At 42.8% G+C, this 17349-nt stretch overlaps 1 protein-coding gene across 5 annotated transcripts in view; it reads right to left on the reverse strand.

The window, feature by feature from the left end:
* The window catches only part of ITPK1 (inositol-tetrakisphosphate 1-kinase), a 140727-nt gene extending 124418 nt beyond the window's left edge, over positions 1 to 16309 (reverse strand). Inside the window, exons 1-2 of one of the 5 annotated variants that reach the window (XM_054634017.2) lie at positions 16198 to 16309; positions 15347 to 15525 (exon numbers count right to left, since the gene is read on the reverse strand). In XM_054634017.2, the coding sequence (XP_054489992.2) occupies positions 15347 to 15525; positions 16198 to 16237 (219 nt within the window). In that variant the 5' untranslated portion in view covers positions 16238 to 16309. The other 4 variants (XM_077180631.1, XM_054634018.2, XM_077180633.1 and 1 more) reach the window with 4 other exon arrangements.
* Positions 16310 to 17349: the final 1040 nt, after the last annotated feature.

Genomic DNA, 17349 nt, shown 5'->3' on the forward strand with positions numbered 1-17349 from the left:
TGTGTTAGGTAAAGCTTCCCATTAGCCTCAGCAGGTTTATGTTCAAGCTCAAATTTATTTGCAGCTTCCAGAGTTTTCATTTTGCTGTGCAGGTTTCATGTGCACTTGGAAAATGAAAACTACTTGCTCCACAGAATTGCAAGGGCCTCCTTGGAACTCAGGCAACCACAAAAGAAGTATAGCAAAATGTAAGCAAGGAAACAATCCTTATCACCATCACTGTCTCTTCTGCACTGGATTGGTACATTGCCTCCCGACTCCTCCTCTCCTCTTTGCTTTTCAAACCATAGTTTTATTTTCACCACAGCTTAGAGGTACCAAGTTAGGAAAGTCAATGCAAGAAGATGAAATCTTGGCATGAAATGGCAAAAACCGAGTTACTTACTCTGCATATGAACTGAAAATATTCATAAGCTAAACAGGTCTGAAAGAGAACAGCAGCTGAATGAATTAAAATTGTTAAAACATCTTGGTGATCTCAGCAAGGTCCAATGATATTTCTTCACAGAAATCAATGAGAAGGAGACAAATTTTAACAACGTTAATTTTTAGTTTTGAACCATGTGTTTGAACAGCTAAATGTGAATCAAGAGCTGCTGAAAAACAATGAGAAAGTAATACACACATTGGCTCTTCTTTGAGATCCAGTGATCTATGAGCAATGCACATGCAATGTTCAGCCACTGGACAGCATTCAAACTGGTTTGTACTATTTCAGACAGGCAGAAAAAGTATATTAGAAAATTCACTAATTTACTTAAGTTACAGTGAAGCCTATACTGAGCCAAAAGCCAACCCTGTCCTGGCTGCCAGGCCTGTGTCTGATTCAAGGGTCTTCAGTCTCTTGCATCTGGAAACTCCCTGCACAACCCCCATCCTAGGGAATACATGGAAGACATCAAGATTTGAACACGTTTCAATTGTTCCCAGCTCATCTGCATACACCTGGCACTCTGCTCGTATTTCAGAACTATCCGGGCAGCACGCTTCAAAAACAACTCATAGTCAAACTACACATTTCCAGTACAGCAGGAAAAAGCCATCACTCAGGTTTTTTGGGGATTGGCCTTGCAGAAATACTTCTGAGTTCTTGTAGCCATCCAACACCAACAACAGCCATTTAAAATAAATCATTTAATTTCCTGAAGTGTTGGACAGGAAGAAAAAAGCCAAGGAAAAAAATTTCACTTTCAAAGATGTACAAAGAATGAGAAAAAGTTAACCTTTTAATAGCTTTTATTTTATTAAAAGGAGGTCAAGTTTGAATGAAAGAGAACCTTCATCCCTGCTCTTATGGAAGGCTCCAACAATTATCCTCTCAAAGCCAAGGCAGCTGCTGAAAACAGCCCCACACAGACATTACTGTTTCAAAGACCAAAAAATATAAAACCAGAAACATTCTCCAGCACAAGCCTTTTACTATAATATTAACAGCACTTCTAGGCTGCTCCATTCTGCCTAATCAGCCCTGAACAACTGGCAATCTACTTCTGGTTAAAGGTAGAGGGTACTGGGAGGTTTCACATGGACCATGCACATTTTCAGAAACAAACATTTTGTGTTTTAGGTTTCACCACCAGAAGCAAGTGTGCTAAAAAGTCTATTCTGCCAGGGAGCTTTCACACCCACATATCAGTCAACGTAAGAAAAGGTGACAACAGCACTAACAAGTAACAGGAAACTCAAATACTACACTTGATCCTACAAAAACAAATTTCAAATTACACTACTGGATACTTTCCTGGGCCAAGCAGGTGTTTAGTGTACTTTCAATGGCACCATGGTTGCATGTTTTGATTACTGCCTACCACCTTTTTGATTCTTGGCCATGAATTGTTATCAAGCTATGACATCTTCTAAGTGCCTGCTGTCAGTAGCTATGGTACAAGAAGGCAAGAGTAAGACAGTGAAAGAAATCCATGTGGTGATCCAGGTTTGCCATCAAATTTGTGCCAATGTGAACAAATTCAATTTCCATTCCAAGTCTCTCAGGATTTCCATTAAAAAAAAAAATCTGAACACCAGTTCAGAATATCCAGTTCCCAAGGAATCCAACTACAGAGATTCCTCACAGCTTCAGATGGAGCTGGATTAGGCCAAGATCTGCAAACATGATCAGTTCCCACCAACAACACCTTAAAAAGTAGGAGCTTTTCTGAATCTCAGCCTAATTCATATGCAAGGATTACTGTTTCAGGAATAAGCACTTGCACAAAGAACTTGTACACCATCTAATTCAGCTAAGGAGCAAGATTTAGAGATCTTGATCTTACACATCAGGAAACAGCTTTGCACCAGAAGAAATCTTTGGTAGAGCTGTCTTAGAATAAATTACTTTGTTTCCAAAGTCTTGCCCAAGCTACGAACCCAGCATTTTAATTAAGGCCTCCTAATTGCAGTAAGTAATTTGGGGTAGGGGGCAGGGAAGAAACATGCTTTTCCACAGTCTGGTGCTACCAAAGTGACTTTAAAAACACACATTAGCAGTACTGAATGTTCTAACCATGTGGTGTGATTTCAGAAACGTTTCCTTTTTGAAGAAACTTCCCAATATCTGTTTCTACAGAACTTTTTTACAGGAGAAACTAGGAACCAGGGAAAATCAGGGAAGTTATTTGTTAACATATGAACAGACACAGCACGTCAGACTGAAAGTCTAACCTGCTTTGCCTCTGGCTGTTCTTTCTGTTCTAAGCCAAAGACACAAAAGAAACATCCCAAAATACTGTTTTTCTTCAGTGATTCTCTTGCAAGCAAAGCTACACTGTTTCATTACTACAGCAAAAATACTAAAGGAAAACCTGCCAAAAAGGAAAGGGATTAAGCATTACATTTTAATAGATTATTCAAGACAAACTAGGGATCAAATCACAGCACAAAAATATTGTGCCAACCCCCACCCAAACAATAGCTATTGTGAGCCAAGATGCAGGCCTTCACTGATCAGGAAACCACTGAACACAGTAGCACAAAAATGAGGAAAGACTTTTAATACAAGAGGTGGTGGTCAGCACAGCACACCTGGAAGTGACAGTCTGCTGTAATGCTAATTCTCTGCTATGCACTTGAGCTTATTTTACATGGAGAAAAAGACAGAACTCCCCAATAACCCTATGCCTTGCTCATTCAACCACTTCTCACTCCTCACATTGTGGGCTCCACTCCTATTTGACTCAAATGAGCATTTACATCCCACCAGTCTCTTAGAAAATTATTCACAATTAAAACACAGCAGCTGACCAGCAACAATCAAGCAAAGTCTTCTCTACTCTCCAGAGCCTTCTCAGGGAGACATGAGCTATACACTAAAGATCCATGTGGTTTGATTACAATACTCAGAAGCAATGACAACCTGTCAAATACCTGAGGATATCTAAGAGAGCCTTTAAATTACATTTAGACCAGATAATACCAAGATCCACTATTTTTACTGAAAAAGCAAGTTCTGATCCACAAGAATGCTCTACCCTGAGGTGCAATACCAGCTGAAAATGGGCAATCCATCACTAGTAAGCAACAAAAATGATGAAGATCAATGCCCTATAGCATACATAAAGAGTAAAGCTGGTCACATTGCACTAAAAAAGGAATCAGAAATGAAACTAGCTGGAGAGTTCTTGAAACTAAGCTAGCCCCAAAGAAAAGTAATTTAGACTGGTGGATGCCTGTGACCAAAGATTTTTCAGTCTACTGAATCATAGAAAAAAAAAAACCAAAAAACCAGAAACCAAAATTTGAAGCACACATCCTCCCAGATGCTGCAAACTGAGGGCCTAAAATAGCATTGGAAAGAGAAAGCAAAACAAAATGGAGTTGCAATCCCCTATCTAATAGCAAGCTGATACTTTGTATTTAAAGTGCGTTAAAATTTTGGTTCAGGAAAAACGTCAAAAAAAGACCTACTCTTTTCAAAATTCACTTCAAGCTGGACAAAGTCCCTGGACTTTGACCTATTTCTTGAGGCAGAAGGAAAGGTTACACCAAAACATGAAGCCACAAAGTCAAAAAATATAACCCCATCCAGTGCTTGTTCACTTGCAAACAGATCTTTTCTCCTCCTATAGCCCCAGTTCCCACTTGCAGTTCACACAACCAGCAACAACTAAAGGTGTAGCACAAACTATTTTTCTCCACATTTTTCTCCACAGATTAAACAAGCTTTATAAGGTTCTGAAAAATAAAACTTCTACCAAGGAACAAAGGGTGCTGTTCAATTCTATCATCATGTACTTTTTCCCCAGCACACAGTGCTCCAACCCAATGTGCCAGCAATAATGCTTCCCTTTTACTCTTATGCTTTCCCCTTTTCTACTAGATACAGTGCAGAGGTCAGCAACTACAATGGTGGGGGGATTTTTATATCATTAATCTTTCATCAAAATAGTAGTCTTGCTTATTTCTTTTTCCCTTTCCTCCCTCTTACACACAATTTTACAGGAGTTTTCTTTCAAGGCTTGAAAACTACCAGATTGACAGCTCCAGTGAATTAAGCTCCCTCTTTGTCAGCAAAACAAGAGCAGCACCACAGGCAACCTCAGAACAAGCTCCCTCTATCCTTCTCTTCCCACCCTTCCAACTAGCAAGTGTATCTGAATGCTGAGCTTCACACACAGCTCTGTCATGCCAGGGTGCCTTGTACAGAGCCTCTGATAACACAGTTTACCCAGCCTATCTCAGAGGACACTTATGTTAAAGCTACACATGCTGGAAACACCATGACTCAACACATTATCAGCATATACCTGTTCCAGACAGCACAGTAACTCTAAAACCATGAGGCTGGGCTGAGGGCATGCACATCTGTGCTTAAAGACTGTCTGGCAAAGAAAATTCCATTTTAGGTAACAGGGTGAAAGAATGCAGAGTTGAAGCAACTCCTAAAGTCATACTTGAGACCAGAGAAAGGCAATTTTAGCTGAAAAAATCAACAGGAAGACCAGAAAGCTTGATGCTCTCAATATAAGATCAAAGTCAGGTGCAGATTTTGTTAAAAAATGAATTTCACATTTGGCATAAATGCTACAAAAGACAGGGCTTCTGTTACTATTGCAGTACTAATACAGTGCTTCACTTTCTGAGTGCCCCTCTGCTATGTTAGCATTTAACCTCATCAGGCAGCAAACAAGGATCTGGACACTCTTCTATCTTCAGTTACAAGGGGCTTTTGGGTTCCACAAACCCCTCCACTGTTGGTTTCAAGTCACAGATTACTATGCACTAGATTAAGTTAGAAGATGGATTCTAAACTGAACCAAATCTTAGTTCCTCCTCCCTCTTCTAGAAGCTTTTTTATTTTTAGCAGGAAAGTTTTCTTTTTGGGGAAGAACTTTTGACATCTGAACTTTGCAAGACAACTTGACTGAATTTTTTTTTAATTAGTCAAGAGCCAGGTTGTTTTTGTAAAGTGAATACCAACACACGCACTTAAAAATAAGTAATACCTACTCTTTTACAGGCTTAAAAACAAACACACAAAACCAAAACCCAAAAAAAAAAAAAACCAAAAAACCAACATCACAGCAAATTCAACTTTGTATTTGTTTATCTTTCTACTCACAGCCAACCTAGAGAGCTGCCAACAAATGCCAATAGCCTCTCTATGTTCCTGTGATGGCAGAAATGAAAGTGAGTTCAAAAATGCATTAAGAGGTACACATGGAGCAGATCCATCTGTGGCAGCTAAATGTGGTACCATGGACACAACTCCTGCCACCAAAGTCTCTAAAAGTGACTGACAGAAGAGGGTCTGCCAAGGGGAAGGTGAACACATTTGCTCTGTGCCTCACACTTTCCCTAAGCATCTGCTGTAACTATCCCTTCAGGTCCTGGCTGGCTGAGTCCAGGTCTGTCTGGCTGTCCTCACACTCTTCAGCTGGCCTGTCACCCCAAACAGCTCCAAGCAATTACAGCCTCTGCTACAAAGCAAAACATATCAATGAACTTGGGTGGAAGTACCCTCACCATTACCACTGCCACCCTCTCATCCTTCAAACTGCAGCAAGGAGAGCCCATTCCATCTGCACTGGTACCACACTCCAGGGGCAGCAGGCACAGGGGGCTGGATCCTCAGCCTGTAAATTCCCAAAACTGAGATGAGATTCTGTAATCAAAGGAACAGCATGTTCCTGAACACAGCGGCATCTACATGCAGCTGCACGGCACGCAGAGCTAAAGAACAACAGGGTTCTGTATTAAGTTCATCTCTGTGGACTGTATTTTAACTACAAGGAAATAACCAAGTTTCTCCTTGAAACATTCATACCCTATTGGGTTTAAGTGGTCACTGCTGGACTCACTAAAACATACCACACTGCTGAAGCAGGCAGCATTTCCCAGCCCACAGGTACAAATGATGACAGTTATCATCCTTGTAGGGAAAGCAGGGTGACAAGATAAGGAATAAGCCTAGTCATCCCACCAATTTTTTTAACCAAATGACAAAAGTCATTTCAGAATGGCAGGGAGAAAGGACTGCAGCACTATGGCTGCCAACAGGTTAGGTGTGGCATTTTGTAAGTGAACCTTTATGGTATCATTTTCTTCCAGCACCATTAATCATCCCAGACATCACTTGTTCTATCAGCTATTACCCAGTTACCCCAACCCCAACATGAAGATAACTTTATCAAAGTTAGGCAGCAAGAGTCATTACCAAGCCCTACAACACACAGTGCAAAGGGCCCAGTTTTCAGAGAATCCTCTGAACTATTTCTTCCTGTTGTAACAAAGCACATTGCAGTATTACATGTATTTATCCATACCTAACACCAGGGAGAAAATTACAGAAAGTACAAAGAATCACCAGCATGTTAAAACACATAGATTTCAAAAAAGGACATCTATGTTGATTATGGCCAAAACATTCAACTCAAACCAGGTCTCTTGAAACACTGATTTTTAGCTCATTACTGCTCTCTGAGGAGGGACACTCAGTACCCATGAATGTTTGTGGTGTAGTCTGATGAGACAACCATGGGGCTTCAGAACAACAGGCAGGAGCATTATGACTTCACAGTTCAAGATTTAGTATTCTGTATTTTGCTACAGACATGCCTCATTCACTTAATTTTTTTTTCCTCCTTTGCCAGTGGCATTATGGAGAATTCAGTTTCAGGAGGCAGTGCCTCAGGACCCAGTGCCTCAGGACCCACCCTGGACAGAGCCAGTGTGTAACAGAGGGAAACAACCAAAGATGCCTTTTTGACAACAAGGAAGAAAAGTCTGTGAGGGATATGATGAAGAGCAAAAATAAGCCTATTTCTGAGGAGGAAGGACCAACTTCAAATTTTTCCAAGCAAGGAAAATTGACTCACCAATATAAGACAAGACATATTACAAATCTTCACTAACTGGCATCAGAGGGGAGCAGATTAAACAGCTCGATGTGAACCGAACCTGCTTCCAAGTCTTGTGCCTGACTCTGCCAATTACTTTCCTAAAAGTGCCATTAGATCTGGAAACATGATTTTCTCCACTCTACAGATCAGAGCAACCTCTCAATGTGTCTACACCCTGCTGCCTGCGTAGGTCGTACTCCGACTGGGGGAAAGAGCAGACTTGTGCTTTGGTTCCCAATTCACAGGAATTATTTTACATGAGTGGCAATCACACCCCAGTCAAATTAGCCCAAGCACTGAAGCTGGGAGGAAGGAACTACAAGTAAAACATTCTGCTTGGAAATAAAGAACACCTCCTTCAGTGAAACTCAGTAATTTTGAAAGCCATTCCTAAAGAGCAATGGTTGTCCTCCAAACAGGATTTCTTGCTGCAGACAGACAGAACACTAACTAGCATTTCTGTAGTATTTGGACAGTATGGAAGTATCAGCAGCTTTTGCCTGGATCATATAAAGCACATAACTCCTTCTGAGCAGAGCTAAATTCCATCAGTACAAAACAAGCCATTGTTTCAAGGATTGAACACTGAACCCAAAAAAGAGAAAACGGAAGATAATCGAACAAGAGAGGGTTTGTTCTACAACACTGTGCCACAGATGTGACCAGCCCAGGTGCGTATTTTATCTATTATCACACTTATTTCAGTGTGTTTCACATGCACTTCTTCCTCCTTTCTTTGGAACAAGAAAAGTCATCTCACCAAAACGTGTCAGCTGTTGAGATGAATAGCACTTTATCTGGTCAGTATCAGGAGATATGCTATCAACTCCCAGGTGCAGCACCTTAAGGCACAGGAAACACTTTCTGTCATCTCTGACACCCTATTCACACTAAGCCTCTATATTCAAGAGATCTGCACACATTTAGATTAGACTTCCCAAGTCATGACTTCCAAAATAATAAAGGGACTTCAAGCTACTTAATGCACACTCAGAATGGTTTCTAAGGTACCTTCTGCACTATTAGAGATTGAACCAAACCAGGACAGCACTGACCTCAGGAGAGGTCAACATCTCTTCTCTGAAACAGCACCTCTATCATTCCCAGCATATTTGTCCAAGGCAGTTGTAGAGGTCTCAAGAAAAAAATTCCACTGCCTACCTGCACAATTATACTTTATCTTTTTCACTTACCTACCATCCCTCCTGGCCAGAGTGGAGGGCCACTACTTTTTCTTCTGCCTACAACAGAACTGGGGAATATGCTCGGCAGAAGAGGGGGGGATCATGTGTTGGTTTTTTTCTTTCCTACAACAGCTTTTTATGGTCAAGATGATCTCCAGCCTCTTCTTTATGCTGAACAGCACAGTACAATACACTGTATTTACAAACCCTCCGATTCTTCTCACTTTAGGGCATTAGGATTCCTCTCACTTTAGGGCATTTCCCAGCTGATTGCCCTTTTCTCTGAAATGCCATGCCCTAGACCAATGGCAGTAGGTGAGGCTGCTGCAGAAGCAGCGTTATCAGTGCTGTGCAGAATGGACACATTACTTCATATGCCTTGCAGGCTCTGCTCCAACTTATGCACCCCAAGATGACATTTGCTTGGGTTTTTAGGGCTTTTTTTTGGCAACACTGTCAATTTGTATTCAGCCTGTGATCTGCAAAAGAATGCAGATCTTTCTCAGGAAAGCTGCCACCTGACCAGGCTTATTATTGTTCCTTGCTGCATATCAGTTCCAACAGGTTGTGGTGAAGGGATGTGCCATAAGGAATACACAAACTTCCTGAACCAGAGGTAAATGATTGCTAGACCACAAAACTGAGCTGCTATGAAAGGGTGATTGTTAGAGCCACTTGTGTTGTCCAGCAGCTGTGCTGTGCTCCCATGAAATGGTTCTGCAAGCATAACACCGTAAGCTTTGTGTGAGAAGAATGCCTGTCAGTAGGTGCTCTCAGAGATTAAGAAAATGCACACATATCCAGCTCTTCTGGAATGTGAAGTCTCTATGCATTACAGGAAGAAGGAGCAGGAACCAGAAATGGAGTAAGCTTCTCCTCCAAGAAATACACCCTTCTTTGCTACCACGTTCAACACTTTCTCATGGCTTAGTATAATTTCTACCATTAGCCCAGTTGTCTTTGTTAAGAATTGATGTCAAAGAAACTTACCCAGCCATCTAGCCCCCAGTTACTTCTCATGATATAGAATTTCAGACTAACACAACCAACAATGGGAGCTATTGATCAACACATATACGTTTTACTTTTATGGATTTTAAGGTTGTAAAAGCTAACTGGCACAAGCCAGAGATTCAACAAAAGTAGTATTTAGGTTTTTTTTGTGGGGAATTGGGGTTAAAGAAAATCCCCTGAGTTCTTCCTGGAAAAAATATGTAATATACTTCCTGCCTGCTATATAAAGAAACAGATTAATTTAATACCCTCAAACCAGCATTATTCTTAAATCTGTCTTAAAATTCATGTTTAGGTTCTTGTGCACAGGCCATGGCACACGAGGGACCACAAATCAAGTTTAGAAGAGAAAAAGAGACCCATACAGATCTACAGCACTGACAACAGTGCTTACCATTTTATGGTACATTACTAGATAGTGTGATTTCTCATGTGCTAAAATAAGACTTAACTATATCACAAAAATTAAATGGACAGAAGCTGAAGAATCAATTTAGCCTAAAGAAAAGCAGAAAGGAACGAAACAAGTTCAAGCCACACAGAAATTTAAATTAGGAAAAAAAATCATTGGTTGCTATGTTCAGCAGATTGACCTAGTATCAGCCTCAAAATAGCTTCATCATAACTCAATGAAAAAAGCCCAACAAAGCAACACACCACAGTGACCTCTCATAAGCAAATTGTCTTCAGCACAGTGACAGATGCTCTGTTGGAGCTACATACCCAAAATTCTGTGCTAAATCCTAGGCCTGCTGAACTGATGCAGCCACAGTTCAAGAACATAGCCTCAAGTTTCAAGAGTCTTCACCAGTGTACAGTACCTGGAAATCCAAACTGGACCCAAACAACTCAGTTTCCTGTGTCAGGGGATGCTATCAGTTTGTCACAGATGATCTCACAAGGAGGGAAAATGACAATTTGGCTTGCTCACTAAAAACCAAGACAACCAGCCTTTACTAGAAGGCATAACTCAATCAACCTGCTTCCACTGCCTTCTGTGGGCAGAGTTTCTCCGCATGTCTATCATTTCCTGAGGAACTTCTTCCTCCAAGATGCTTACCCTGTTTTATGACAAAAAAAACCAACAGCAACAAAATCCACAGCAGAGTAAAATCCTACCATAAATAATCTGATCATTAGAGTGTACAAGCACAGTTCTTCTATCAGTCTAATTGTGGGATTTATTATGACACAAATTACATCTTCAGGCAACTCTTCAACTCCTTTTCTACTTGTTTTCTACATGCCATTAAAAGAAAATTCTGACTTTTTATGTATATAGATAGACAGAAAAGCTACCACATTACCATGCAAACTTACAAGCTTCACTGATGAATGCTTTTGTCCAAAATAACTGAGAAGTAGGTTATCATTTAGAATTGGGTGACTTTAAATTGTCTCCTCTTGGGTGAAGTGTATTTCACTTCACATCACTATAACTTATTCATATTGCTGTGACCTTACTGCCTCGTATCTCCAGAGCTCCCAGAAGAGCCCATAGTAACAGCTGACAAGCAGAACAACCACCAAGGAAATGGAGGCTTTTACAGAGCAAAGAAACATTTGTAAATGGCTGCACCTCACTAATCTTAACTGGTGCCAAACACACACAACTCATTTTCTGAGTAGATATGTGCATTTTTACACATATATGCCACTCCTCATATGGCATGAACAGGAGTCTTTTAATTCACAATGTCCACAGAGACCCAGCAGCAGGCATATTTTACAAATTGATGACATGGGCATCCAAGAGTCCTTACCACCATCTGACACACAACAGCTCTCCCATCTCTATAATGGAATGTGGCATCTCCATTTCCTTAACCTCATATTAGTGTTCATGCACCTGCACAGTGACAGCCATACCAAGGTCAACGTGATGAGCATGGAACTGATTGGATTGAGAGCCTTTGCCAACTGCATAACCATTAAACCCAGCTTGAGACAGAAGATGAGACTAAGCAGCTAGAGAAAGGAGGAACTGCTCCTTTCTGCAGCAGCAGAGAAACATGACAACATCCCAACTACACACTTATATCAAGGCTCTTAAATTCTCTGTGAGGAATGCCTAAAAACCTTGCATTGCTTTTCAGCAGGGCATAGATACTCTATGTTTTGACAACAGACAGCAACCTAAAGTCTCAGACTGCGCCATCTTAGAGGAGCAGAACATAAAGGTTCACAAGAAAGTCCATTTGAGATGCACCAACCAGACATTTGCATGCTGCAGTCCCACAAGGACCCTACACTCAGGGAACAGCAGCTGCAGCATGTATGCTGGAATGCACACAATTCCAAGTGCAACACAAAGCATGGTGTTCTAGCAGCTTTACTAAAAGCACAGGACAACTTGGCAATAGTAATAAATTGCCTGACAGTATATGAAACATGTACCAAGTGCCCTGTTCTACACAAAAGAGCTCAACCCTGTATCATAACTCAAACAGGAATGCCTTCATATCAGAAAGATTGAGACAGAAACTCTCTTCTCACCACTGAAACTGTACTGACGCATGGAACAGAACATAAAAGTCTTGCTCCAATGTCAGCTTACAAAGCAGTTTATATAGAAAAGAGCTGCTGGGAAAAACCAAAAACCACCTCAGGAAACAGACCAGAACTGAGGACACACCTCATCCCAAAGGAATGCCTTTGCCATAGTGCTTCAGACATAGCAGGGAGAATGACTAACCTGGCACTGGGGAGCAAAGTCACATCCCTCTCTATACACAGTGGCAGGTTCAGCCAGAGGATCAGAGTGAGCTTGGCCCATCTTCAGTCTGCCTTGACAGACATCAGCTACAGGCTTGAAACCAGGCTTCCCAGGTGACAGGCCAAGTGTTCTGTCCTCCAGGTCAACAGCTCTTCAGACACTATTCAGTAATCACCGACTCTCTGCAAGAGGCCTGTGAAAACACACTGCCTTTTTGCTCATCACTCTGCTCAGAACCCCCAAGGAGATGCAGAAGCATTAAGGTCTGCACTGGGGTGCAACTCAGCAATTTGGGATCACTGGTCTGGGCTATAAATGTGAAGGTAGATACAACCACAGGCACTACCTTTATCTCTACAAAGAATACAGCTCAAGTAGGACATATCCAGTCTGTCACAGTGAGGACCAAACATGCAGATGAACTCAAACACCTTTGGCAAGAGGAAGATTCCCTTGTGGATAAAAAGATTATGCAAAAGTCCCAAGACACTGTGTTCACACAGAACAGCTCTCCTGTTAGTTATACAGAAAGTTTCAAGACAGATACAAACACGAGGAAAGTATTTAAGGTTCCCACCCAATATCTGTGGAGCAGAAAGCTGAAGCCATGACTGCCAACACCCCAAAGCTACACCTTCTCTTCTGGTCCACTCACCCTGGCTAGTGTCTCATTTCAGCTCAGACAATCTAACCTAAAACCTGGAGCCACACTCAAGAAAGCAGTCTAGCACTTAGAGCCTGTCTCTCAGACAATGCTTTGAACAGATTTTGAAATGTCTGTCCATGCCTCTTTAGGATGGCAGTGCTTTGCACAAGAAGTGGCTGCCCTGGCTAACTGTAAAGAAATAAAGATTCTCCTTATCCTAATAATTCCCCTGATTTAAACCCAGCATGCTTCAGGAGTTCATAGGAGGCTCCTCTTACTTTCCTGGACTATATAACTGCTTCATTACAAACTCATACAAACAAATCTGAACTTTGTAGTCATCCAGAAAGTATATCCCTAGGCAACAGGCAAATAAATTCCAAGTAGCAGTCACCATAAAGCACATAGAGTAGACAGACAGATACATAGTCCACTCTAACACATGAATCACTGTACAGGAATGAGAATGCTTGTCTTGTTTTTTACCATACACAAGATTTCTAGTAAGATGTATGTTAAGCTTGGCATGACTTCTTCTACAGCAAAAAAAGCTTACAAGCACACAAGTTATCAAGTAGATATTATCCATAAAATACTTGAAATCTTTGCCTAAATGAATGCAGCTTCCCTTTGGTGTCAATAGAAGTTGCTAGGAATGAAAACAGAGCATCCAAGATATCAGCAGAATGTGCTCCAATGACTGTACTGATACTTAAAACAAACATTTATCTCTGCTTGTACAGAAATGCTAATAATACTTTTAAAAGTATCAAAGCATGTATGAACAGCCATCTCTATCCAGTGTCTGTAAATGCTATTCAAATTGAGCTTAGCCTGTACAGGATGAGGTAGCCTAATTTGCACCAAGAAATTAGTAAAGTGTAGCAAGAGAGACACTTTGGGGTCAATTTTCACAGCAGCATGATGACCCAAAACTATTAATAAGTTTATACAGTACACAAAGAAATTGTAGATCCACGTTACATAACACATGTGTAAGGAATTTCTAAGGTAGAGAGAAAGGAAGCAAAGCACTTAGTCAGAAAGAGAAACAAGGACAACGGAGGAGAAAAAGTCTCTTTTGGAGATTGCTAAATATAACAATGTACAGAACATAATACCAAGAAGTTTTTAATGAATTTTCTGAGATTCACTATAGTTTCCAGGCATGAAAAACAGCCTATATCATACCTCAAGGCCTTAAAAAACTTTTTGTATGCCTAATAGAGGTAAAAGTGTATTTTTGAGCACCACAAAACTAACCTAAAATCTCATACAAGGGCAAAATTTAGTATTATTCATCGACAAGAATTTTGCTTGGAGAACCACATGAAATTAGACATTAAACCAGAGCTTGTGGCCCTTTCTATACTTTAAAAAAATCTATTAAGTTCTGCTGAAGTTTGACAGTGGGAATACAGAATGCCAAATACAAAAAAGGATGTAAAAGTTTGTCACTTTCTTGAAACAGTTTTCTGTTCTGCCTCCTTCATCTTTACAGAAAGAACTGCTGTCAACAGAAATTTCACAGAGACTGGTGTTTTTAGCATGATATGCTTTAAATAAAGTGTATTTGAAGTCTCATACAATATATTCTGTACGGTTTGCAGCACATTTTTCAATTATCAAAACTGATTTAGTCTCCTCGTTATAAATGTAGTATTAGAATGAAGTAATAAAAAGCTATTATTCAGTACCCATAGCTATAATGTATGTATCACAAGACCTTGGACCCACACATGGAGTTTAAACTACCAATTAAATAATAAAATTGTGTAACATACAGCAAAAATTATCCTCTAAGCTATTCAGATAAAGTCTAATTACAGCTTATCAAACTAACCTTTACCTCTGGGACAGCACAAAATAGATGCATAACTCGGACAGTTATACCATCTTCAGATGTCTCATTCACATCCCAAATGAATACAAGCTTACTCATGGGTTTGCAGACCCTAATTTTATGCGCTTTCACAGAACTTGAAGGAAAGTTCTTCCCAAACATTTGACTCTTTCTATAATAACTCGTCTTTGGAAGAGGGTCCGCAAAGATCCCAAATTACCCTATTTCAACGGGAATACCAGAGACCTCTCTGGAAGCAGAGGGCAGGAGTGCACCCAGGCGGGCAGTAAGGCGGTGCTGTGCCGGGCCCTGGCACACCCACGGGAACGCCGCACCATGCCGGATAGTGTTTCCCTGGAGCGCCCGGCAGCGCCCAGGTGAGCGGGAAGCAGGAGCGCTTAGCCTGGCCCGGCGGCAGCGGGGCGGGGTGCCCGGGGCACTGCGAGCGCGGCGGCCCCGGCCCCGGCGGGCAGAGGCGGCTCCGCGGAGCCACGCAGCGAGTGCGGTACGCCCGAGGGCGGCGCGGACCACGGCCGAGCACGGAGCGTCCCCAGCCCCATCCCGGGGCCGCCCCGGCGCTCCCCGCGGCGAGGGCCGCCTCCTTACCGGCACAGCTCGGCGAAGGCCTGGAAATTCAGTTTCCTGATCTTCTTCTCGCTCAGCCAGTATCCCACCCGCTTCCCCTTCAGGAAGGTCTGCATGGTGCCGCCCCGCGAGCAGGCGACCAGTCCGGGGCGGCGGGGCAGCGCAGCTGCCGCTCGCACTCGGCGCCTGCCAAACGACGGCTGGAAGAGAAGCGGAGAAAGGAGGATCAGCCGGTTCCCCGCGGCGGCCGCTGCTCCCCGCCCGCCCCGCTGAACCGCCGAGCCGCGCCAGGGGCAGCCCCCGGCAGGCGGGCAGCCCCGACAGGCCCTTCCCCGCACCGGCGGGCAGCTCGCCGAGGCACAGAGAAGCCGCTCCCTGCACCAGCCCCGGAGCGCCCAGGCGAGCAGGCACGCCGCCGCTGCCGCCCGCCCCGCGGCACGCCCGCAGCGCCCGCACGCACGGACCCCGCCGCCGAGCTCGCCTCCGTGCCCGCCCGCCGCCGCCGCCGCCGCTGCTGCTGCTGCTGCTGCGCGGCCGCGGTGCTGCTGCTGCTGCTGCTGCAGCCGCTCAGCTCCCCATTTGCCCGCTATTCAGAGCCGCCTCCACTTCCTCCTCCTCCGGGCCGTCCCCTCCGCTCCGCTCCCACCCACCTCGCGGGGCGGCACCGGGACGCTCCCGCCCCGCCGCAGCACCGCGGGGCCGCGCCCGCCCCCCGGACTCCGCTCCGCCGCCACCAGGGGGCGCGCGCGCCGCCGCCTTAAAGAGACAGCGCCCCTTTCTGGGCCTGGCCCGGCCGGGGCCCGGGGGCGTGGCCCGCGGATGCCCCCAGGGATTTTGGTTTCCTAGGGAGGAGCATTCTACACAGTACTTACACTTCCTATGGGTGCTCCTGAAAGTACTTGGTCTGTACATCTTTCACAGAAAAAATGTTCCAAGTAAACATGAGTCTTCACTGCAGAGCCTTCTTCCAGAATTTGCAAGTATCTGCAGGGATTAAACAGAGTTTGCAATAATGGCTATCTGATATTTAACTTTCTTTTGCAAGAGGCAGAAGGCAGGCAATGCAAGCATGGATTGGCATTCTAATTTTTGGGTTGTGGATCCTTAAATACTCATATGAGGCAGCTGTTCTGTGCTTCATTTTAGAGGAAGAATCTTTCAGTCTGAATTACTGTGCTGTCTCCTAGCAAAGTATAATTTCCCCGTTTTTGTTTTTCCCCTTCATCTGAAACGATCACGATTTCAGTCTGAACATTTTTCTCTGTCTCTCCAGGAATGGAAAGCACGGCCTTTACAATAACGATGTCCTTCACAGAGGGGTTGGATTGCAGTACCTGCAATCCTGAGCTGAGGTGCAGATGATGCTTCTGTGATGATGCTTTCTGTGAAACCAGCCCTGGAGCCCTGTGCAGTGGGAACTGCTCAGCGAGTTCTGCTGACTCACAGTGCCACACCAAATGCGGTTTTATAACTTCAGCAGAGTACTGGAAAATAAAAAAAGTACTGGTAGAAGTATCCATGCAAAGGAAAGGGTGCAAGCCCTAAGAAATATGAAAGGGGTAATTGATTTAGGGAGTTGGTAGAAAGCATTTTACGTTCCTGTCATTACTCACATGAACAGTGCAGTTATCTTGACCCAAGGGTATATTGGAAAATAGGCAAGGAATGGAACCACCTGCGAACAAACCAATAGTTTTTTACAATTTGTATCATAATATGTTTTCTCCATTTGTGGTTGCTTTGAGGAATAAATAGCTTTCTTTTTCTCCTTCATCTTATTTGCCACTGCTATGTTCTAATCTTTATTTTACAGAACACTTTTTATCTTAACCGTATTCGCACATTTTTTCAGTTTATTTGTTAATGTAATTAGAATTAGTAAATGTATTTTGATAGCATGATTCCTGTTGCAGAATGCTTCACTGGTATTTAAACATTTTATGGGAGCATGGTAATTTTGGAAAAAAAATTGTAACTCAAAAATACAAGACTTTATCAAACATTATCATATTAATATAAGAATC

The sequence above is a fragment of the Agelaius phoeniceus genome, chromosome 6 (assembly GCF_051311805.1).
Source record: "Agelaius phoeniceus isolate bAgePho1 chromosome 6, bAgePho1.hap1, whole genome shotgun sequence".
Taxonomy (NCBI): Eukaryota; Metazoa; Chordata; class Aves; order Passeriformes; family Icteridae; genus Agelaius; species Agelaius phoeniceus.